At 41.5% G+C, this 24168-nt stretch overlaps 2 protein-coding genes across 3 annotated transcripts in view; one reads left to right on the top strand and one right to left on the bottom strand.

Annotated features, from left to right (window-relative positions):
* Positions 1-24168, top strand: part of grik4 (glutamate receptor, ionotropic, kainate 4) — a gene marked incomplete at both ends in the record, with an annotated part of 170707 nt that overhangs the window by 140810 nt on the left and 5729 nt on the right. For both annotated transcript variants that reach the window (XM_083886306.1, XM_083886305.1), the window contains 3 exons: positions 7087-7290; positions 9375-9488; positions 23563-23672. In XM_083886306.1, coding sequence (XP_083742432.1) covers positions 7087-7290; positions 9375-9488; positions 23563-23672 — 428 coding nt within the window. The remainder of the gene's footprint in view (positions 1-7086; positions 7291-9374; positions 9489-23562; positions 23673-24168) is intronic.
* Positions 10958-12086, bottom strand: LOC310924309 (uncharacterized protein). The gene is made up of 3 exons (XM_083886005.1): positions 11926-12086; positions 11245-11350; positions 10958-11174 (listed from the first exon to the last, which is right to left on the bottom strand). The coding sequence occupies exons 1-3, from the start codon at positions 12080-12082 to the stop codon at positions 11078-11080; spliced, it is 360 nt and encodes a 119-aa protein (XP_083742131.1). The 5' UTR covers positions 12083-12086; the 3' UTR covers positions 10958-11077.

Genomic DNA, 24168 nt, shown 5'->3' with positions numbered 1-24168 from the left:
GGTTTGAGGCTGATTTGGAACAACATCCACAATTGCACCTGGGGCTCCAAAACTCAAAGCGCATGCACGCTTGCGTGCTCGCTTGTGCACATGCTCGAGTTTGCTTCCTCCTCTGAAGTTATCAGTTCACAAGCAGACTTGGTCTTTGTCTGGTAATGTAAGACGCCGCTTTAAAGGGGCTGCATTATTTTATAGCCTCAAACTTATAGCTTTATTGCTGTTTTGCTGTGGTGTGCAAAAAAGGATGAACTTTTATTGTGATTTTTTTTGTTGTTGTTCCTCCGTGGAGTATAGCACTTTCATACCTCTAAATTTTTCATACCTTGATAAGCATTATTTTTATATGAGTTTGTTCTCAACTTTACAGATGCTTCTAGGAATAGTGGTTCTTTCACTGGTGGGTTTTTTTTGAGTGTGACTGCAGCAGAAACTCTAACTTTTAGTAGAAGTTGTGTTTCCATTTCTGCAAACCAGCACCAGTCTGGTTTATAGACAGTTTTGACCTGGACAATTTTATCGAAAAAACAACGCAACCTCACAGAGGGAGAGAAATTGAAACCGACGGAAAATAACAAATGGGGGGGGGGGGGGAGTCAAAGGAGTGAAAGGAAAACACATTTTTGCTTTGATAACAGTCAAACTGTCCCTGTGATATTGATTGCGACTGAGGTTTCACTGGTGTGATTGATGTTTGTCAGGCCCAATTTTATTAGTGTGTACCCAACAGGGTCAACGCAATGTGATGGAGGTAAGACGGGATACAAAGGCAATATTGTTTTAGTATCACTTCAACAGATTGAGCTTCTTAATGATGGGGGGGGGCCATTTGTTATAAACATAGAATGCGTTTGCTGTTCTTCGCAGCACGTAAATCAAGACACACGAGGCGATGAATTGTGATTTTTCTCTTAATTTGGGCCCGAGCACTTACACAGTGGTGTCAGGACCTATCGGAGGACAACTAATTATCCCCAAAGATCGCATTTTACTACACGTTGGTGAAAACAGGGGAAAATCGGCACGCAAATCCGTTCATAAAACAAGGGAAATACGTAAAAGTAGAGCAAAATGGCTCAGCAGTGCCTCCAAAGGTGAAGCCTGGTAGGATAAAGCCAAAACACGTCACTTTCTAAGATGAACCAAAAAAAAGTATATCGCGACCATGGCCTCAACCCAACAGGAAGTCTGCCATTTTGAATTTGTACTGGACACTGTTGTTGGTGAAGAATGAAACAGAGAACTTCTACCGGCCGACAAGGTTTTGTTTTTATTTTCTTTGCAAGGAAGAGGTCAATCTTCACAGGAGTGATCCTAGCTGGAGAAAAACCCAGAGCATAATGGGCCCTCCACATTTATACCTGAGCAACTCCCCTTTCGCATTCCTCCAATAGACAAGGAGTCTGGCTTTCCAGGCTGTGTTTACACACCTCTTTGTCTACTGTAGGTATCGGGGAGCGGACTCCCCTGGACCTGGTACCTGGATGAAATCAAAAGGTATTGTATTTTCGAATAGGGACGTGGCCACAGAAACAGTCGTAATTTTGGCCGCCATGTCGCCACAATAACAGGAAGTGGCCTGTGACTTTGCTGCACATTGACCCGATCTGCACAAAAACATCGGCGGATGACTACTGAGTCAAGGGCATAGCGTCACCCGCTGGCAGTGGCAGTGGCTGTGAGGGCTCACACAATGCCGCTCGCAGCTTTAATCAAGTGTCAAAGTTGGATGAAACCGTGCATTCGTCTCGGCACCTTACTTGTCACCGCTCTTTCCCGTCTCTCAGCTCAGCGTTCATTATGTAAAAACGCCCGTCAAGCAAACCTCTATAACAATGTTGCTGATACGGTAAAGACTGAAGATGTCTGACTACATTTGGGTTTGACACAAAAAAAAGTTTGACTCAAAGGACGAAACAGTCTCTGAACTGTGAAATTAGCATTTATATTGTGCTTCATGCGAGCTGGAACATAAGTATGCAAACGATGCTGCATTCGACCGTTGAGGTGACGTACGGATGTTTTAAAGGAGTTAATGAATAGTTGGATGGATTTGCATTTAAATGCAGTGTCATCAGTGGCTGGAAAGCTTAACTTACTCTGAGTAAGGACACATTTTGTTTTGTTCAAACAAAATACAAATATTCAACATACGTCACAATTATCGTCAATAATCCTGAACCAAAACAATGAATCAACAATATTTTAGCCAATTCTTCAGTCAGTCAATCGTGCCTCAGTCAAAACAGATCACATAAATATTTAATAATGTATTGGCATCCTCCGCAGTTATTTTAACAAACGCCCCAAACCAAAAATATCTTAACAAAGTGTTGCCTTACAAAGCCAACAGAATATACTCTTTTATATCAAAAACAAAGAAGAAAGTAGTCATTAGCATAGTGGGTCAACAAAACCTCAACACACAAGAGACGATTATGCTTAAATGTCTGTTTCCACCAACTATTTACTCTGAGCAAAGCTTAGTGAGATAAGATTAGATTCCTCTTTTGGAAACGTTGATGTCAGTTTGATAATTAGCTTTGCCAACACAGGCAGTTCTGAGTAGAGTCAATTAACTGTTGCTTTTGTTTTCTTTTCTCCCTGTATTTGGACCTGACAACGAGAATATGATGAGAATAAAGATTAAAACCAAATATCGCCAGACGTTTAACATCAAATTATGCAGCTCACTTACTCTGACATGATGCTGGGCTCCACCGGCTCGACTCGCCAATCGAGAAATTGTGGGTTAATCTCCAACAATTACCAGGGAAATGTCTCAAATCTCAACGTTTAACAGAGGAGTCTGGTGTATTTAGCGACAGCACTGCTGATCACGAACGGCATCACAAAATCTGATGCTGTATTTCAGTCCAGTGACTGTGTCAGACGGAGTCTGTGCTCCATGGAGGAAGCACTGAACAAATATGTTTAATTAGCTAATTCTAAATGATTCAGTTGCTCGTGAAAACAACTGCTTTAGTCACTTGTTTGTCTATGTGTGTGTTAAATGAAGTCACCGGCAGTTTCATGCAGCCGTGCAGTGATGACTCATACGGACCACCTGAGGTCATATGAGAAGAAAAAAATGACGGAAATTTTTTTTGAAGATAGTGATGTCAAAAAAATTACAGAATTTTTGTTACACAAATTTTTTTCTTTTTTTTCTTTTTTTTAAGTGTAAAGAGTTTAACATTTTTTTAGAAAAAAATGAAAATTGTGTAAAAGAAAAGATTTTGTCATTTTTTTTTTTACTCAATTTTACTTTTTTTTCTTTTTTAAAGTGTAAAGAGTTTCCAAATTTTTTTGAAAAAAATTAAAATTGTGTAAAAAAAAAAATTTCGTCATTTTTTTTAACTATGTTGAAATTTCGTCTTTTTTTTTTTACACAATTTTCATTTTTTTTCTTTTTTAAAGTGTAAAGAGTTTCCAATTTTTTTTGAAAAAAATGAAAATTGTGTAAAAAAAAAAATTTCGTCATTTTTTTTTAACTATGTTGAATACATGTCACACATTGAAATCAGATGCTGTTGTTTCAGCTGCTATGAGGTTTATTTTGATGCAACACGTATCTATAAACACACAAACAGATAAACACACTTGTAAATTTGTAACAAAGTATCCTGTTAAACTGTAGCGACTTTGACCGGACTTCCTCTGGACTACAGTGGTCGCCAGCTGCTCCAACATTTTCAAGTGGCAGGAAGCTGGTTTGTCCCGTTGTCATGGCGACCACTTTACGTAATTAGTTTTTTTTTTCAATCTCAAGATTTAAAAAAAACAACCTAAACCGTCGAGCTGGGACCATAGGTGGAAACTGAGCTGACCAATCCAGTGCTACAGTGATCCAAATGCAGCCACAGGAGGAACCACACAGTTGCTATTGCAGCAGAGCACTCGGGTCACCTGTTGTGCACCCAGTTCTCACGTAATATTTCTAGTTTCGGGAAAGCTTTTTACTTTTGTTGGTTTCTTTGACAGACGGATCAATCATCGACAGTTTACAGCTACACAAATAACTGTTCCTACTGCGGTGTTGACACAACAAAGCCGACTGCAAATCCAAACACGGCATTACTGCGTTTGTTTTACTCAAAGAGTCGGAGCAGTGGTCTGTGATGCCTGTGATGTCTGCGATGACTTAACTCTGCCTGTTGTCGGCATTTAAGGCGGAAGTTGTTGACAGTCTCGTGATTTAATGAAGCAAGTCTGGTTTTTGCATAAGCAGACAAAGTTTTGTAAAAGAAACACACTAAACATCTTTGTGTGACACTAAAGATAACTCTGTTTTCCTGTCTAACGTGCATATAGAAAAATGGAGAGTCGCGGCACGAGGAGTGCGTTAATCATTGTTATCTGATTCCGTGTTGCCAAAGTAAGTTACTTTCAGTTGGATTCATGAGCTGAGTGCAGGGATAGTGCATCAACAAAGTGGTACATAACGCTGTGTTTTTTTTATGATGTAGTGGAGTCTGAGCGCGCACCGGGTTGACAGTTGCATTATTTGAAAAATAGCACAATAAGGGTGGCTCCAAAATATATCACTGTGGGGCTCTTTAAATCTTACTGCAACATCAACTAAATGACCAAACAAGACATAAATAAACAGGCAGCCCCAACGGAGAATTGCTTTTCTAAAAGACAGGTTGTAAATAGTTGTGTGTTTTTGGGGGGGGGGGGGGGGGTGTGAGCGTGCGTGTCACTTTTGTTTTTTTTTTATCTGCTTTCTCACTGGAAATAACAGATTATCGCGCTCTGATTTTAGCACCTATAGCTGTGCTTCAGGGCCACAAATAATCAGGTTTCTTTGAAAACCTCACATGAACTCCACCATTCTTCCTGAATAAAATAGTAGCTCGTGTTATGTTTATTAAACTCCAGCAACATAATATTAAACTCACATTCAGCTGTAGTATTTCAACATTCAAAATCATGACCACCGTCACATAGTCTTAAGATATCCTGACTTTTACAAATATGTAGGTCAAGTTTCCAAAATCTTTCCATACTGCAGCCCAATGCCATATTTTTATTGTCTATGTCTCTTAATGTCCACATCAGACCCAAGCTGAAATATTCTACATGTAAATATGTAAAATGACATGTATATGTCATTTTTCAGACTCTCTACACACTCTTTTTTTATTATTATTATTTCACAGCAGGACTTGAAGTAATACCAGTACTTCTTAGTTTTATTATTTTCAGAATTCATGATGGCCCAGAATCATAGTTTCTTGGAGTGCACTCATGAATATGGTATTACAGTTGCACATTCACCTGTTTATTGTCAAACAGGAGCAATATCTATATCTGGCAGATGATCTGCTGTGGCGACATCTATAAGATGAGGCCAAAAGAAGAAAAAGAAGAATATTTATTAATCCTTTAACACACAACCCCTTAAAAATGTCCACCTGGATTTCTCTTTATTATTTTAACCATAAAAGGACCAGAGAATGTCCTGTAACTAAGTGCTTTTGCACCATTTTTCCAGAATAACTACAAATATCTAGCAGTTATTTACAATGTACTGCATGAACAACAGGTTTTGCATGTTAAATTTGAACTATATTTTTATTATAAAACATATTTAAAAAAAATTTTAAGGCCCTCAATGTTTCTCTGTCTCTCAATGTGCAAAAATAGGCCCAAATAATTACAGGTGTCCTTCCAATTCTTTCCTCTCTGGCAACAAAGACACTGATTCTCCGTCTTCCTGAAACAGTGAGGGTCGAATTACCGTAATAACCACAAGGTGGCTTTGACGTGCAACTTCTCAGCTCTCAGAAACCGTCGTCAGCTACACGCTAGGTTTTAAAGGGTTAAAAATGTTTCACTGACCTAATTCCTTGAAGTTTAAATCATTGCTGGAAATAGTTAAGGATAAGCTAAATGTACAGGTTGATAAAAGGTGAAATATGAGTCCAGTTTTCAGTTACTTATGGGACTAAATATTTAAATAAATGTCGTGAATGTAGTCTTCTGGCACCTTTTATTGTGTCATAATTTAGTAATAAAGGCAGATTTACACACCTCACGTGGACAAGAGGATTTCTGGTACTTATCTTTTTCCCACTTCGCTCACACCGTGTCACATCTTGAAGAGAACTCTGTGATTTTTCATTAGTTCTGGACTGGACTCTTGTAATGCCCTTCATGTTGGTGTCACTCAGTCTTCTCTGAGCCGCCTCCCAATTACTGCAACATGTGGCCGCTCGCCTTTTAACAAACTCAACCTGACGGGAGCCCATCACTCCAATACTTTATTCTCTCCGCTGCCTACCTGTCCGTTTTAGAATTGATTTTAAACTTTTAATATTCCCTCAATGGCCTCGTAATGTAAATGTTCGTAAGCACGGCAGATATTTGCGGTCGTCCAATCAGCTTATGCTTGACGTGCGCGGGTCTGATGAGAGGCAAATCATACATGATTGATACTGTACTGCATTTTAAAAGGGAGACCACTCTGATTTCATACACCAAAATGTATAGTAATGTTGTGGAATGTACTTTATTTCTATAGCCCTAAGTGCTTTACAAAATAAAAGCCTTACAGAAACACAGCATTAAAAAACAGACGGAAAAAAAAACCGAATTCATGAAACATAAATCAAAGCATGAAAAAATACCAATTAAAAACACACAAGAATACAAAGTGAACTAAAAGAATTAAAGGCGCCATATGTAAGAATGTGGCCAAAAACTGTTACTACATTCAAATTCAAAAATACAGAGGTCTTTTAGGTTTCGTTTTCTGACGTAACTGGCAACCCGTGGTTGCTCGGCAGCTCAGACTCTACTGACTGCAATGATTGGTAGACGGCGGTAGGTGGCGCCACATGCCAAAACATGATTTCAAAGCATAAACATGATTTGCAGTCTGCAAAAAAAAAATGTTTATGCAAATATTTTGTCTGTACTGTTGTTGTTGGTGAGTTCAGTTTGTTATATGAACATTATTCCTGAGTCTCTGTGACACATTAGGAGGATTTTATGGCCAGTTGCTTTTAGATTTATTACATAGTGGACCTTTAAACATATAAAAAGGTGATCCATGTGTTGTCGTTTTTTTCTCCCTCTCAGGAAAATCCGTATGTCATGCTGCGGCGGAACCACCAGGAAATGGAGGGAAACGACCGATACGAAGGCTTCTGTGTGGACATGCTGAAAGAGCTGGCAGATGTCCTCAAGTTCAAGTATCGCATCCGTCTAGTTGGGGACGGACTGTACGGGGTCCCCGGGGCTAACGGAACATGGACCGGCATGGTTGGAGAGCTTATCTCGAGGGTATGTGAATATATACAGAGAACAAATAAATAGCTCCATAACCATATTTAACTCATCATGTATATTTGTCACCACAGCAACATCTGCAGCACTTCTAAGGGCACAGAAAAGGGTTCAATCAGTTCCTTCATTTCACACCTTTTCATTCAACAGTTGGCCTTTTCAGCGTAACCACTGAATTCTCTAAAACAGTCACGGCTTGTTGGTGGCTTTGTTCTCTGTCAGCTCCTTTTCCTCGAAAGCCTTCTGGGCTGACTTTCACAGACTTTTCTCCCGCGGAATCTGTCTGCGTCGTTGATGTCACATCTCAGAGTGAGATATTACATTCTTCCAGCGACGCTGTTTGTAGCTGTTAACATTTAGATGAGGTTATGCAAAGGGGTGTCGAGCACAGGAAGAGAGGAAAGAACAGTGGCGAAGCAGCCCTTGAAGAAAAGTAAGTGAGGAGGGAAGCTGGGTTATGGAGAGGGGGAAAAGGGAATGTATCTAAAGTAATGGAGGACAAAGTCATTATATATGTAAAGCAAGGAGTGTCTGCTCTTATTATTGTCACTGCCTGCCACCACTCTCGTCTCCCCAGTAAGTTATCTCCGGAAAGGCTGACCTTCAGAATTTCAGCAGTTTGAGTTGTTCTGTGGGTGAGTGGGTGGACAAAAAAATAAAAGTCCAGGCGTTCTTGATAAGGTATTAGTCATGGGACATGTCTGGATGTCTGGAGGGATGACACAAAGGCTCCAGGTTTGTTTGGTTAAAGGCTTAGAGGGGAATTGAGGGGGGAGAAAAAAAAGCATATTTCTCCCAGCAGATGTCTGTGTCCCTGCAAGTGCCATTCAGAATGGACAAGATGTATGAATTGATGCATGGATGATAATAATAATAACAATAATAAGAATACATTTTATTTATAGGTGCCTTTCAGGACACTCAAGGTCAAGTATAAACAGTACAAGATGCAAATATCAAGTGAAATACAAGAAAGATTAAAGGTGCATTATGTAATAAATCTAAAGCAACTGGCCATAAAATCCTCTTAATATGTCACAGAGACTGAGGATTAATGTTCATATAACAAAAATATTTGCATAAAAAAAAAATATTTTGCAGACTGCATATCATGTTTATGTTTTGAAATCACGTTTTGGCATGTGGCGCCACCTACCGCCGTCTACCAATCATTGCAGTCAGTAGAGTCTCAGCTGCCGAGCAACCACGGGGTTGCCAGTTACTTCAGAAAACGAAACCTAAAAAGACCTCGGTATTTTGAATTTGAATGTAGTAACCGTTTTTTTGGCCACATTCTTATACATATGGCACCTTTAAGGAACGCAGAGAGAGAAAAAATAAGACAATGTGTGGAGGGTCAAAGCCTGTGAGCAGAAGATACGCCAGCAGAAGACATTAAGCCTCAGTGTGGACTGTTTTTTAAGGCTTTTCCGTGGTTAAAGAGGTGGACATTTGAAGTGTAACGTCCTCTTGAAGCACAGACAAACAGGATTAATCTCTTGACGGTTGCTTATTGAAAACATTACACAAACACATCATGACAAAACTGTGCTAAAAATCCTCTCTTGTATAAATCTGTTGTCCCCCTCCCTTTGTCTCTCCTCCCTCGACGTAGAAACACATGGTGTGTTTGTGGATTTGCGGTGTTGCCGCAGCTCCGGTTTCCCCCTCCTCTTCCTCCCATCCCTCTCCTTCCTCCCAATCCGCTTAGTTCTCCTGCAGCAGACAAAGAGCGATTGCGCTGCTCCTCTCGCTCTTTTTGCTCCTCGGGAGATGAAAAACTCGTTGCACTTGCACTTTGCGTTATTGGATGGGAGCCATCGCCGTCAACTCTCACTGACCATTTCAATGTGCGCGCATGGCCGTGTGATTTATCGGCCTCTGTTTTGTCGAGTGATTTGTCTTGAGCCCGCTCCCTTGGCCAGTCACAACGGATACCTTGAATTTCCTCGTGGCCCTCAGCACAAAGCACAGGTTTATGCTTACCTCAGATAGTGCCGTTGCTCTTAAATCATTGGCTGTGCCACTAACTTGTGCTGCAGTTCAGAATGACTTTTGACTGTGTGCACTTTGTGTTTCAGAAAGCTGACCTGGCCGTGGCGGGACTCACCATCACAGCAGAGCGCGAAAAAGTCATTGACTTTTCCAAGCCTTTTATGACCCTTGGTATCAGTATCATGTACCGCGTCCACCTGGTGAGTTAGCAGCCACAAACGTTGATGTTTCGCATGTTCTTCTCCTTACTTTGGTTTCAACGAGGGGTCGGGAACAAGGGTCTTTCTGCATGGAGTTTGCATGCATGTTCTCCCCATGTGTGCATTTTCTCCAGGTTTCCTCCCACAGTCCAAAAGTATGCAAATGTGTGGATTAGGCAAATTGGACACTCTAAATTGACTGTATTGGCGCTTTTCCACTAGCTCTATGCTACACGGCACTGAGCGACACGGCACGAAACGGCACGGTTTAGTTGTGTTTCCACTACAGAGAACGTACCTTCTCAACGTGGGCGTGGTTATCACAACACGGCTGCAACCCGGCTGCGCGAAACTGCTATGACGTCCTATACGCGAGACACACACGCACATGAACAATGACGGACGTGGACTCGTTCTGTTGCTCGGTCTGTGGCATTTGTTCACACACAGAAGAGAAGATCGCCAGAAAAAGCTACAGGCGGCAAGAAGAAATACTGTGGAGGAGTACAGAAAAGTTTGGGAAGTCATACAACATGAAACTGAAGAGGAGATGTTACTAGACGACGAGTGAGGGTAAGCTAAATATAGTTGCTATCGATAACTAGCTCATATACAGTACTGTGCAGAAACGCTGTTGTTTTTTGAGTATGTAATACTCACGCATGTCTTGAACCAGAAACATTAATTAAGGTTCCACTCCAGTATTAACAGAGTTGTGTTATTGTTCAAGTGTAAAGGTAGATCACACTAAATACTGGACACCTGTAGAGGATGTTTTTTTTAAACAACAAAAAACTGCATACATATATTCTGATTGTGTTCCAGTAAAGTGAAATAAAAATAATGATTCCTCTATTGTCATTATAGCAACAATCTAATGGTGGCCTCAGACTTCTACATAGTACTGTACAAGTGTACAGTGTAGTAATGACCGAAAGCAATCTCTATTTTTGGTATTCTGGTATTAACGTAAGCATGCTGCCTGTGTGTTTCAGATGGTTCTGTCACTCCTGAAAAGGAATGACTGTGATGTCCAGCTGGTGAAATCCATGGTGGTGACCTGCTGTGCTCTGCATAACCTGTGTGAAAATCATGGTGAGACCTATGACACTGAATGAGATGCACACACAGCAGCTACAGTGGTTAAACCTGTGGTGGCAGTGGCACAGGGTGTAGAGGAGGGCAGAGATGTAGGTGAGGGCCTGATGTGTCACTTGTTGTGAATTTGTAAAATGCTTTATTATTGTACTGTTTTTCACTGAATTACAAATAAAAGTTTGTACTTTCTGCAGAGATGTCTCCTTTTGTCTGTATACGTTGTGTTTGTAAAGGCTGCCACAATTAAAGAAAAAGAAAAGAAATACGCATGACGTAATCACATAAGTCACATTGTTGTTTATACAAACAAAAAAACACAGCAAACCAAAGTTAAAGTGCACAGCAAATCAAATAAACTGTACATAGGTGGTGGAGTCCTAGGACAGGAGGGAGGAAATAGGTCACATGCTCCTGCCACCTATTGCCTGGACAAGCTGCCCAATCACTCAAAGGAATGCGTGGTTGAACGCAGCACTCCCGTGGTGTGGCGGTCACGTTGTGTCCGGTTCCACTCCTGCTACTGAACATCTTCCACCTGAAGCTCTGCTAGGACAGCCGTGAGCTTCTTTTTCTCTTCCCTCCATAACACTATAGAGAAGAAGAAAGGGGTTATTAAGGAAATACACAAATGCTGTAAATCATGTTTATTATTTCTTACCAGTTGCACAGAGCTGTGGTCTGTGGCGAAGTTGGTGCCCCCGATAACGAAGCAGCTGATGGCTCTGCTGGGGTGGATGAACACTCCTCACATATGGAATGGGATTCTTGAACAAAAGAAGTGTATACATACGCTGTAATTACATGCATAACAATATATATATATATATATATATATTCAGCCACAGACTGAAACACCCTAAATGAAGGAGCTTTATCATTATTATTATCCTTTATTCCTCCCTGCAGCTGTTAGCTCTCAGTAGACAACATATAACCACGCTCCTCATCCCATGTGCAATATACTGTCTTTTTGCAAAAGTGTAATATAGACATATAATATCCGATGCTCATTCTCTGTCTATAATGTAAATATAGAACCCATACTGTATATTCTGGTCAAGTCTGTTTTAACACGTAAAAACAAAACGTTACACGGTAGTAAGTGTAATTCATGACTTGTACAAATCTGGTTTCTTTTACAGGTTTACGTAATGTTTTGTTGTAGGTTGAGCACCTAATAGCGACATTGCTAACTAGCTAGCCAACTACGTTGTCTCGTGTAAACAGACGGACAGAGATTACCGACACACATGATGTTACTTTTATAATGTCTTGTTTAAGCGAGTTTATTCTCAGCAGTAGTTAAACGTTGCTCTCAGGCTGAAAATAAAAAACTTACCGTTGGCGTGTGCGGAGTTATTGGAGTTGCTGTGTACGCCGTGAGCGGACATCGACTCCCGGTAAGACCTGCTCGTTACGGGCAGCTCCGTCCAGCTCTCTGTATTTTGTCGTCTCCGACTAAACACAGGACAGTCTGGAACTCGTCCTTGGACCATGGAGTGTTCTTATGCAGAGTCGCCATGTCGAAGTATTTGCGCGCTACTATTTTTTGAAAAATGGTGAAATAGACTCCTGCATCCTGTATTTTATGTCGCGCTCATGACGCACCCAGTGACGACACTTTTGGCCAATCAGTTGCCGGCAGTTTTGACCAATCAGCGCATAGTACCTGCGCATAGTACCGGCACCCATGAATGGAACCTCACCACCGCAGGTACTAAAAATAGTGCCGAGTTCCAGGTACTACGCTAGTGGAAACACTCGCTAAACCGTGTCGTGTAGCGCAGTGCCGTTTAAAGTCGGACCGGTGGAAAAGCGCCATTAGTGTTGGTCTGAGAGTGAATGGTTGTTGGGGCCAATTCCAATTCCTATCTTAACCCTCAATCTTAACCCTCAAGCTCAACCCTTAATCTTAACTGGCCCTCAAAACAAAGTGTTGAGGGTTATTTTGTCACTTAGAAATGGGACACCCCTTAAATGCAGATACGTCTTCAGACTGTGGGGGGCAGAATAACGCGAAAGTGGTGTCCAGTCTGTCAACTCCAAAAAAGAAGAAGAACGCATTTACGTCAAGATTATTTATTACGATCTGTTTGTCAGTCAAGTTATTAGGGTTGTCAGTTAGTTATAAGATGATACTCATACAAATACCACAACCACAGACATATTCAGCTGACAGTTACCACACACCACGACTTATTGAAAAGTAAACCATAGCAAACGATCGCTTGTCCGCACCGGCCGGCTATTGACAAAAGATCGTTAAATAAAAAATATATATTACGCAACAATGACGTAAAATCCAATGGTTTTCATCATTTGTATATCTCTATTGACAATTTACTCGTGTTTCTGCTTTCGACGCCATCTTTGTTACGTCAAAACACGCAATGCATTCTGGGTAGCCCTTGCTCCCAAGGGTAGTCTCGGAAAATCTCAATATTGAGGGTGATACAGCCCTTACACTCGCCCCTCAACTTAATTTTTCTGAGAATTGGGACAGCACTTTTTTGAGATTGAGGGTTAAGGTTGCGGGTTAAGCGTGGAATTGGAATTCACCCTTGGTCTCTATGTGAACCTGTGAGGGACTGGCTGCCTTTCGCCCTATGTCAGCTGGGATGGCACCAGTGACCCTCATGACCCTCAAGTGGAAGAGTGAGCAGTAGACATGGTACAAGATGGATGGATGATACAATCTGGTTATTCTCTGACCTCTGAACAAGAGATGATCCCAGTCGATCAGCACTTTCTGAATATATGGGACGAACAACCATGCACAAACCATGTACAAAATCAGTTAAACCACTTCTCTCCCACATTCTGATGCTCTGTTTGAACTTCAGCTGGTTGACTTTGCCAAGTCTAAATGGTTTTTGAAACTACACATTCCTCTTTTTTGGCTTGTATTTGCTTAAATCCCACTTGTTTGTTTTACCTTTCATCCTCTCATTCACTCATCCTGTGTTGTGTTTTCATGGTGATACCATCCTCTTCCTGCTCTCCCCATCCCCTTAGGTCTCATTTTCTTCTTTTGCTTTTTTTCCCTTCACTATCCTCCCTGCATCCTTCCCTTCTGTCCTTGCAGCCACAGCTTTTTTAATAGCGTCCAGTTCTTTTCGGCTTTCCCCCTGCGTTTGTTCATTTCCTCCTTCTGTTGCTGTGCCCCTGCCCTTCCTCGCCACAACCAGATGGCGTGATTTGCAGTGTGAACATCCTGATAAATGTTGCACTTTCACAGTTGCATTCCACTTGTCCTTCAATTAGGTTTGGTCGTTGTAAAAAGGAAAAAAAAAAAAAAAAAGCCCAACCATGCTTTTTAGACAGAAAGCCCAGGCAAGAAACAAAGAAATAACAGCAGTGCAGGTGGAAATGAGCCAGCGTTTGCTAAGTCAGTGGTCACATTAATCATCAGTTCTCTCCCAAAACCCAAAGTGACACAGCGGGGACCACTGTAGTTCTGGCCACAGTCCACTCAAAGGTTTTGCACATGTACAAGCGAACATTAGTGTCCCTGAGGGACTTTTACTCACATTTCTTTCTTTTCACCTTTCCATGGTTTGTTTGCACACAACACTAATAATATGTGTTGCACTGAGGGACTGAGGGTTGAGCGGCAACAGTTGGGGGCAAAAAAATCAGTCGATACTCGCAGCAGGTGCTGTGTCAAATGGGCCGGTGCGGTACATTTCACCTCTGTGGTATACGAGACATGCAAAAAGGGAGTCGGCAGCAAGAGGAGGTGATCTGGAGCTGATGTCCCTCGTGGCACACACACACACACAGAGTTGAATTAACACAGATTTGATGGTACATTTAGTGTCAAGAGAAAAATAAAATTGAAATGAAGATAGCTGTTAAAATGATTGTCGTAGCATTGGCGCAGCACTGTAGTATTTCAAAATTGCTTGCAGATGCTCTGTAGGGTTAGACGAGCAATAAAGTAGATTGTTTTGGATGTTGTTAATAAAGTCTAAATAGTAATAACTCTTGTGACAATGATTACATTGTACACATCATATATCATACACAGTTACGATTATTGAGACTCAAAGAAGGGTAGCAGGGTTTAGTGAAGCCGCCCCGTGCTAAGCTTGTCTTGTGTGTAAAAAAAAGGTTCCAAATGGTCGATTTCATTTGCAATTATGTTTCAAGGACAGTGCACAGCCGATAATAAACCCCACGACTAGGTGATATAAAATGTTTCGATATGAAATAAAACAAAACAAAATCAACAACTTCCCGGCTCCCGTCATGACTGAACATTGCCAGACAAAAGGGCGAGAAGCCATTAGCTGTTCACGCGCTAATGAACATTTAATAGAATGTCTTGCCGTGAACGTGACACTTTTCAGCTACATCAATCCTAATAGGTGCGTTCGCGAAAATGATCAAAGGCACAAAGCGAGACCGTCAGTGAAAGACTGAAAACTAATGGCACGTGCACGTTTACTTTCTGTCCGAGTTACGGAGTTTCGGAACAGATGGAGAGAAAAGAGGAAGGTGCACGATAAAAGGGAAGGCTTTGGCCGCGCAGAAGGGAAGGGTTACCACTGAGAAAGGTACCCAATCCCCCCCCATTGCTCATTGTTCATCGTCCGCTGTGGTGACCCCCAGACGAGGGACAAGCTGACGAAAACATGATAAGAGGGGAAATGATCGATGATAATACTGGAGAATGCGATAAAATAAAAGCACCTGTTGAGAATTCATTATAATTATATTAATTGATTATAATTCAATCTCCCTTTCTCCTCTTTGTCATTTCCAAGCTGTTGTACATGTCTGTCATGACTCATAGTTCCTCATAAACTGGGTTCTGCCTCATTAGGACCAGGTTTTACTCTCCCTGAGGACTAATGGTCCTGACAAGGTTAAGTGTTAAATGTCAGAAAAGGTCCTCAAGGGGTAACAAATACATGTGTACACACACATTTCATATTTCTGAAAAGCTCTGTCACATTCTGAGCCAAACAGAGGGGACAACATTTTCCTCAATAGCAGTGTTTTAGGAAAAAAAAAAAAAAAAAAAAAAAAAGGCTAAATCCCTTATGTGTGTTGCAAATCGTTTTTACTTCCTTTAAGCCAATTTCAGACCAAAGAAAACTAAGTTGAGTTAAATAAATGTATTTCCCGTATTAGTTCCCTGGGGTGTCCATAACAGTGGCAAAAAAAAAAAAAAACCTTCATTACAGGGGATCTGGATTCCCTGGAGGATCACCATTGTGTTGTCGACTAATACTGCTGTATGACAACAATAAAAAACACAGAAATTCATCTTCAGAGCTTGCAGCTCGTCTGCAGAAGATAAGCTCTGCCTGCCTGGCTTCTCCCCGGCATAGTCACGCCTCAGTCTTTAGTGTCTCTGATTAAGGATTTGTATTCGTGAACTTCATATACAGTCGTGTAGTGTTGTAATTTATACAGTGTGCTTTTTCTTCCGTGAGTGGTTTAAGGCACACGTCAGAATTGCATCCCCAAAGAAAAGAGCTCACCTTTACCTCAGCGGCAAAGTGCAATAATGTGCCGCTGCTGGTCTGAATAGAGCGTAAGTGTTATGAACTCAGACATAACCAAAAGCTACTGTCAACCTCTCTCCCGCCTTTTACCCCCCCCCCAAAAAAAAAAGAAATGCTGTCACACACGAGCCAAACGTTCCAAGTTACAGTGTGTGTGCAGAGGTGCAGCTTGTGAACTGGCAAGGCAGGCTACTGCTTGGGGCACCGAGCCTATAGGGCCCCCCCCCTTGACACACTGTTTTTACTGAAATGTGCAGTGACCAGCCGCCTCCCCGTCCCCCTTGAAAAACAATGGGCGATTTGCAATGACATCTCTGTAGGAAACCTCCCTAAAGGGGCCCCACCTCACTTTAACCTGTGTGAAGTTATTGTTCTGCAAGTTGGAAAATGAAGAGGATTAATCTTTTTTACTCAGTTTATATATGTTTTTTTTTAAGATTATTTACAGTATTTTATTGTTCTTTATGCTCATATTGTCACATAATTTTTAATTACGAGGTTTTTCCATGTTATTTTTGAATTTGAATTGAATTGAATGACTTTATTCCTCCCCCCGGGGGGAAACACACATTTACAACAGCTCAATTAAGGCGACAAGAGGTGCAGAAATGTGCAAGGGCATAATAAGTAAGAAGAAAGACAATGTAAAGATAAGAGTATAAATAGGGTAAAAAATAAAATACAATATGGTAAAACAAATCACACTCTAAATATAAGTAAGACTCTAATAAAATAAAATACAATAAGGTAAAAATACGCTCTAATATAAGTAAAAAGAAGTAAAATGTAAGATAGAGTAAGAAATAGAATAAAATAAAATACAATATGCTCTAATATAAGTAAAAAGAAGTAAAATGTCAAATGTAATTATTTGTAACATAATGGTGATGAACACTGGTTGGAAGGGCCCCCTGGAAATTTTTGCCCAGGGGGCCCTTCAGACTCTAGAATCGCCTCTGTGTGTGTGTGTGTCCAATCTATCATTTAAACATGTGCTTTATTTTGACGAATTACACGTAATGTGTTCCAGCGTGTGTATGTGTGTGTTTAAGAAGACGAAAGAGTGGTGTTTAATTAGATAAAGTAGCTAATTAGGGTTTGCGAGGACGCTGTGTTATATTCAGTGGCTGCCCTGAGGGTATAGCGCTTGACATAAAGAGCTTTAGTGACGCTCGCTCCACCACACGCCAACGTCAAACAAGACGTTCTCGGAAACACACGCATGCACGGGCACTTTATGAGCACAACAATTATAATACAGAGTACGGTACTGTATGTCCCTGCTGTAAATCTCTCACCGTCTTCCACATCCCAAAGGTGTGCGATTACATTCAGGTCTGGTCATCTTAATATGATCTGACTGCCGAGGCCACTGAAGTACACAGAACTCATTAAGCCGGTTGAGGACAACCTTTGCTTTTGTGACATGCTGTATTCTATCCAGCGGAAGATGGTAAATTGGGATTATTAAAGGATGTGCACGGTCAGCAACAGCTCATTTTTGAGAAATACTCAAACCCGGCGCGGACAATCACGGCATGATTACAGAGCCGCCGAGGTCACATCCCCCCCCCCAATCTTTTGTTCAATGTTAAAATGAGCTGGTATCTGCACTGCTGCCACATCATTGGCTGATTGGATAACTGCTTAGTCAATATGGTGCACACAGTCCACACACACAGCATGTTGTGATGTATGTCTATCTGAAAAATGAATATAAAGACGTAAAGAATACCAGCGCGAGAGAGGAAGACAGCCAGCAAGGAACTGGTAGAAAAGATGGATAAATGTGAGCAGAGAAGTGAGCAGCAGAGAGTGAGGGTTGGAAATGGCAGTGGAAAGTCTCCTTCAGCGAGTTGGTATTCAGGCAGGCAGCCTCAGGGGGCAACAGCGTGATATGAATACCAAGAGGGGAGGATGACTAGGTAAAATCCTTGACTGGATAACCTCACTAGCTCCTTCAGTCGCCCTCCTGGTATGCAGGCAAATCCCCCAGAGAGAAACACGGTTGGGAGGAGAAGGAATGAATGAATGAATGAAGAGAACAAGGACAGTTTAAGGTGCGTGGTAAACAGAAAAAATTGATATACACGCGCACCATTGACGGCAGCAATTCCTCGGTATTCTATTTGTTCGGATGCATTCATAAAAAACAGGTCATAAAGGATGTTTTACCCTCTGTTACGTCTGGGTTTTTCTCCTTTGATTTACCTCTCCCCGTCTTATCGTCCTAACGTGACGATAAACATTTATATAATGCAATCCAAACACAGAATTGAATGTTTATGCGTGTGTCCAACCTGTAGCTGCAAGTCGACGCTCACGCATTTAGTGCTAAGAAATGTGCTTTATATCCGCAGATTTATCTGTGATATCTAACTCATGCGCCGGGATATCTGTTAAAGTCGCTGCTGCTGCCACCGGTTCGTGACATCGTTATGTCCGAGTTTTTCGAGGGGAGGGAGTCCGTCTCGTCTAAGTTTATAGTTTATATCTCACATTCAGCAGGAACTGTCAGTCTTACGGTGGCTGCTGCTGCTGCTGCTGCTTTCCCCCCAGCCAGAAGTCAGCTCGAGCTGCTTGCCTCTGTATTCAGCCCTGGTGCACTGGGTTTGTCCGAGCACGTACTGTATCCGCTGTGCTGCAGATGACTGACAGCCCCGAGACGAGCGTCTGAAAAGCTTTGAAACAAAAAAGTTAAGCCTTTTCCGTGAGTTTGCTGCTCAGTGTGGTGTGATTTGGTTGGACTGGGAGTCAGTTTGCTGAATACAGTACACACACAAATATTTGTGTACCTAAGTTATTTATAACTGTGCCCATGTCAATTATACGGAGCCCTCAATCACAGAGATAAATCGGCGTTAAGCCCCTGTGAAGGGCGAATGCACTGTTACATAATTACATCACACAAAACAGGACTCGGTCTATCAGTTCCGTAGGCTGCCTCCAGTGGCAAAACTAATTCAACACTGGTATTTAATGAGCTGGAAAACCCAACACTGGCACGTTGCTACCTTCATCAAGTTATTGGACGACTGTTTGTCATGTTTCCACATCCAGCCAACTATTGGCATTCATTTAAATCCATATTTACAAGAATCGTATATATATGATTGAACCATTTGAATATACCTCTTGGTGTTTTGGTCTCTCCCTACCGAGGTTATTATAGTTTTGACATTTTCATTAGATTTCAGTTTAGTTTTAGCTAATTCAACAAATGATTTAGTAAGTTTTAGTTTAGGTTTTATTTTGAGGAATTGACTCTTTTCAGTTTAGTCCTTATTTAGTTTTAGTCTTAGTTTTTAAGGTATGAGGAGAAAGCCTTGACTTGTAGAAGCTGAAAAGGATGAAAGAATGTGTGACACCAAATATAGATTATCAAATCCTTTCATTTTGTTCTTTAACCTTTAACACCTGCAGGAATATCAAAGTCAAACTTCAAAAGGAAGTTGTGGAAAAACGAAGACGAAGCTGAATGAATCTTCAATTCAGTACACTGCTGAAACTAAGTAAAACATTTAACCCTGTTGCCATTAAACACAATGGTTTGATCCCATTGATCCATCCTGCATGCAAGATGAAAAAAATCAGCACAGCTTTAAAGGTCCCATATTATGCAAAATCAACGTATTAATCATTTAAATCCTTATATTTTGGACTCTGGAGGACCTATCAGTCTGCAAAGTGTGAAAAAAGATGACTCACTCATGTTTTTGTGGTCCTCCTCAGTCTAAGTACAGGAGATAAAACACGCGATGTTGACTTCCATGTTCATTGGGACGTCACAATGCGCTAAATTCCTGGAATTGTTGTCTCGCGGAGCTCCGCTTTGTCCGTAAAACACGCGAGAGTGTTGGCAAGGGCAACAGTATCTGAAAACCGGAAGTCCGCTAAAAGTTCTATTCTCGTCTCCACAGTGCAGCACAGAGTTCTACACAAACTTCCAGCCTCAGAGGATTTATCTGTCCAGTGGATACATGTTATATATGACGGCAATGTGCCTGCTAGAGCCTGCAAATGATCACTTTTCCAAATGCTAACTGCTGTTAGCTCCCAGTAGCCTCTGTGGCCGATGTCATTTCCTGTCCCTTAAGTTTTGTTTTACTTTTTTTTTTAAGGTGGACCTAAAGAGATGCTACTAAACCGAATGTTCTGAACAGGGCTGTTTTGGCAGGGTGATTGAACTGCTGTGGTGCTTCATCCTTACGGTATTTTGACCAAAGCATGTCACAGACATGTTCATTAGGACACCAGGGAGCTAGTTTAACTTGGAGAAATAGGATATAATATGTCCCCTTAAAAAAAATATCGCCTTGAAAGACGGCGTTAAAAACACAATCCTGGTCTGTGTTATCAGTAGCGGTACTTAGAAGGTCCTGTGTACAAGAGCCACATTCTTTATTAAATGCTTTTGATTAACATTGCAATTGAAACATTTGCGAATATATATCGTTCCCCCGTTGTCCTCGTGGTCTCCTCTTGCCTATTTTGCCTCCGCCCTGTATCACTGAACTGCTCTCCCGCACCTTCACTTCTCCACCATCTGTTAGGACGGGAGCACCAGGTCTCTGCAGCTTCCTCAATCTTAATAATAGCACCTCGGAGGGAGATTAAGATGTTGGACGAAGTGGGGCTAGCAGTTAGCAAATTGCTGGTTCAGCATGCACCAAACTGGACCAGCAAACAGGAGCACTCGTAAAAAGCGTCAGTGCCAACTCAAAGCAGCTTTGGCAGAGATTGTCACTTTACATCAGTCCTCCACTTCTGAGAATACACTCGTGTGTTTGGCCACTCTGTCGCTCTATTTCCAGACAGCTATGATCAGCATCACTATGTGCCACAAATTTGACAGAATCTCACTGGCCTCTCCTGCTCTCTGCTCCCCCTCCCTCCCCTCCCTCCTCACTCACAAATTTGCAATTCATGAATTTTCATGTCTAAATGAAGGTTCATTTCTCATCACAAATGTCCACCAAAAAAATAATTTCACCCTCTTGCTGCAAATTAGATTTTTGAGGGCTTCCAAAAATGTATTACTGCAATGTTTTGGCATGTGTGAAGTCCCCAATGAGTCCCCTAATGGGTTATTTTTTGCATAAAAGTGACTTGTGCTGGTTAAGGTGAGCTCAAATGTGTTTCTTTGTTGACACCCAAATTAAATACAGGGAATTTCTACATGACTCTTTGCGTCCATCGCATAACAACTCTTGGACAGTTGGTAGTTTGATCGCCCCGTCACCCTTTAGCTGTCCTCTCTCGACCGTCTCAATGTCACCGTCGTTAACAGATGATGGATACGCATCTGTGCGTCGGTGGCTTTTACTCACGTGCTCATGTGTGCGGTCAATCAGGCCATAGGCTGAATATGCATGCCTGGAAAAAATGGGCACGCACATGCCCTAAACGGCTACACACGCGATCATTGTGTACTTGGCAATGGTTCACCAGTAATTGGTTTCACTTAGAGGACAATGGCTGTTGCTGGTGGATAATGAAACATTAGGAATGAGCCCCTATATTCCCACTGGTCTCCATGTATGCAGCCTTATTCCATGACATATTATCTCCTTGACTACCGGTTGCCAGGCCAAACCGATACATAACAGCCCGCAGCTGCTTTTGGCACGGCTACGCTATGCAATTAATCTCTTCCCCTTTTTTTCCCCCGCTGTGTTGGGACACCGTACACTCCCAGTCCTACAGGAAGTCAATAATATATTATTATTATTATCATTCTCTCTCTCTCTCTCTCTCTCTCTCTCTCTCTCTCTCTCTCTCTCTCTCTCTCTCTGCTGTCTTTGTCCTTTATTTTGATCTCAAATTGTTCTGCTGTACCAAATATAATTTACTGTTAAGTCACACTGATACCAACTAATAGAGCGTAGCTGTCAATGAACTCAGTCATTTCACTTATTCTGAGAGAGGAGTTTAAAGCGGAACTAGACCGGAAGTTTTGGTGTGTATCTGCGTCATTACCTTGTTTATGAAGCCCTGACGGTTCTAAACAAACAGTTCAGCCATTGCTGAGAACGCTGTGTTTTATTGTAATCTCGGGCTCAACGAGATCACTGATAATCCCGTAATAGTTACGTAAGCAGCGGTTCTCCTGAACAACCGATCGTCCTGCTCCGGACGGTAGTCCGGGCACATCCGGTTGCGTACATTGAACCGCAGAAGAAGAATAACGTCCGTTGTGGAGGTGTTTCACGAGCGACAGTGTCTTCTGACTCTGGGTCTGACTCCGGTTTAAAGTCATAAAAGGGACTGCGGCGGGGAGTCGTGACGAAGCTGTTTTTAAACACTGTTAAAACAATGTTTTGATAATGAATAGCAGTGCATCCGCCGTTCCAGAGGGGGGCGCTGCGCTTCTGAGAACGGATGTGCTGGATAGTACTGGCCAATCACAAGACTCTGTCTTCTGGGGGTGAAAGTTCACTCTGAAATCTCGCAGCAGAAAAACACTGTCAGAAAAGAGGATTTCTATCGGCTCGTTTACAGCAACTAGGAGGTTTTTGACCATAAAACCAGGTTAATATATGTAAGTAGACCTCCATAACTAACATATATGTGCAACAGGACCACTCTATGTGACCTTTAAGCTGAATGTTTACATTCAAATAAGATTCATGTCATTGTACCAGAGGTGGAAAAAGTACTAAAATAGTGTACTCAAGTTAAAAGTACCAATACTTTGATGAAATATTACTAGTAGAAGTAAAAGTAGTCATCTGAAAATGTACTCAAGTAGAAGTAAAAAGTAGTTCGTTTGATATGTACTTTAAGTAAAAGTTACTTAGTTACTTTGCATGTGGTGTGAGGGTAGTAGAAAACTATTTTGGAGCTCACCGCGCCCGACGCGCCACGGGATATGACGTCACTTTTGGCACACGCCCTCTATGTTCACGCGCCAGTGCTGGTGCTAATCACATCATCATTCGTCTGTTTCTGGTGTATATTTTCCCCCCTGTAGGTCTTCATTGTACTGTACTGTAACAGATAGGATTTATAAAGTAACTAAGTACAATACTTGAGTCAATACGTACTCAAGTAAAATACAAAATCCTGATTTTAAATTGTACTTAAAAAAATACAAAATACACCAAAAAAACGTATTCAATACAGTAACTTGAGTAAATGTATTTTCGTTACTTTCCACCTCTGCATTGTACTGATATCAGTTTGGGACAGAACAATCTTCTGCTTCTCCTAACTGAAACCCCGTTATTCCCTGTCACCATTACATCCTTTCCATATTATACAGTCGGAGGTAAATGTTGCCACACTAACCCACCTTAATTAATCTTTGCACCTGCTGAACGGTAATAATATGATTAAACAAAGAAATATGTGGCGATTAAGTATTTAATTCTCGACATAATCCTAGCCAGGGGTCATCTGGCCTGAGCAGGCTTTAATTAGCTTTCACTCTGTGTGTGTGTGTTTTTTGTGTGTTTTAGGGACGTAGACCAGGCTACTTCTCCTTCCTGGATCCCTTCTCCCCTGGAGTTTGGCTCTTCATGCTTCTGGCCTACTTGGCAGTGAGCTGTGTCCTCTTTCTCGTGGCCAGGTAAAGTTCTCACTGTGTACAGATGACTGAGAGAAAAACAAACAAATGGCTGGAATGGTGAAAGTAAAAAACACATATGGGTATCTGTGGGGGGTTGGGGGTGGAATGGCGTAAGAAACAGGTGTCTGCTTTCAGGCTTCTCTCGTCAGTTTATCTTTCACATTTCACAGTGGAATGGATATTCTCTAAGTGGTCGCTCTCCAGCATCACACTGACACCTGGTGGACAAGCGGGGAACTGTCCTAAATACACTACTGTGCCTGCACATAGTTGATAGTAGATCAAAAAACACAATTAAAATGTCTGTAGACTGATTGCAGTCTTTGCAGTCAGGTGAGTAATTACTTTAAAATGTTTAATTTCCTGTTGACAGGAGAAAATAACGCACAACTTTTTAAGAGCTCCATCAGTCCAGCACACGTAACTTAACCTTCATGCCACGACTTTTTTTAACATATCAATTACATATCCTTCAGCAGCGCTGTGAGAGTAGGCA

The sequence above is a fragment of the Microchirus variegatus genome, assembly GCF_963457635.1.
Source record: "Microchirus variegatus genome assembly, chromosome: 3".
NCBI lineage: Eukaryota > Metazoa > Chordata > Actinopteri > Pleuronectiformes > Soleidae > Microchirus > Microchirus variegatus.
The sequence above is the reverse complement of the archived record's forward strand: the minus strand, read 5'-3'. Positions and strand labels throughout refer to the sequence as shown.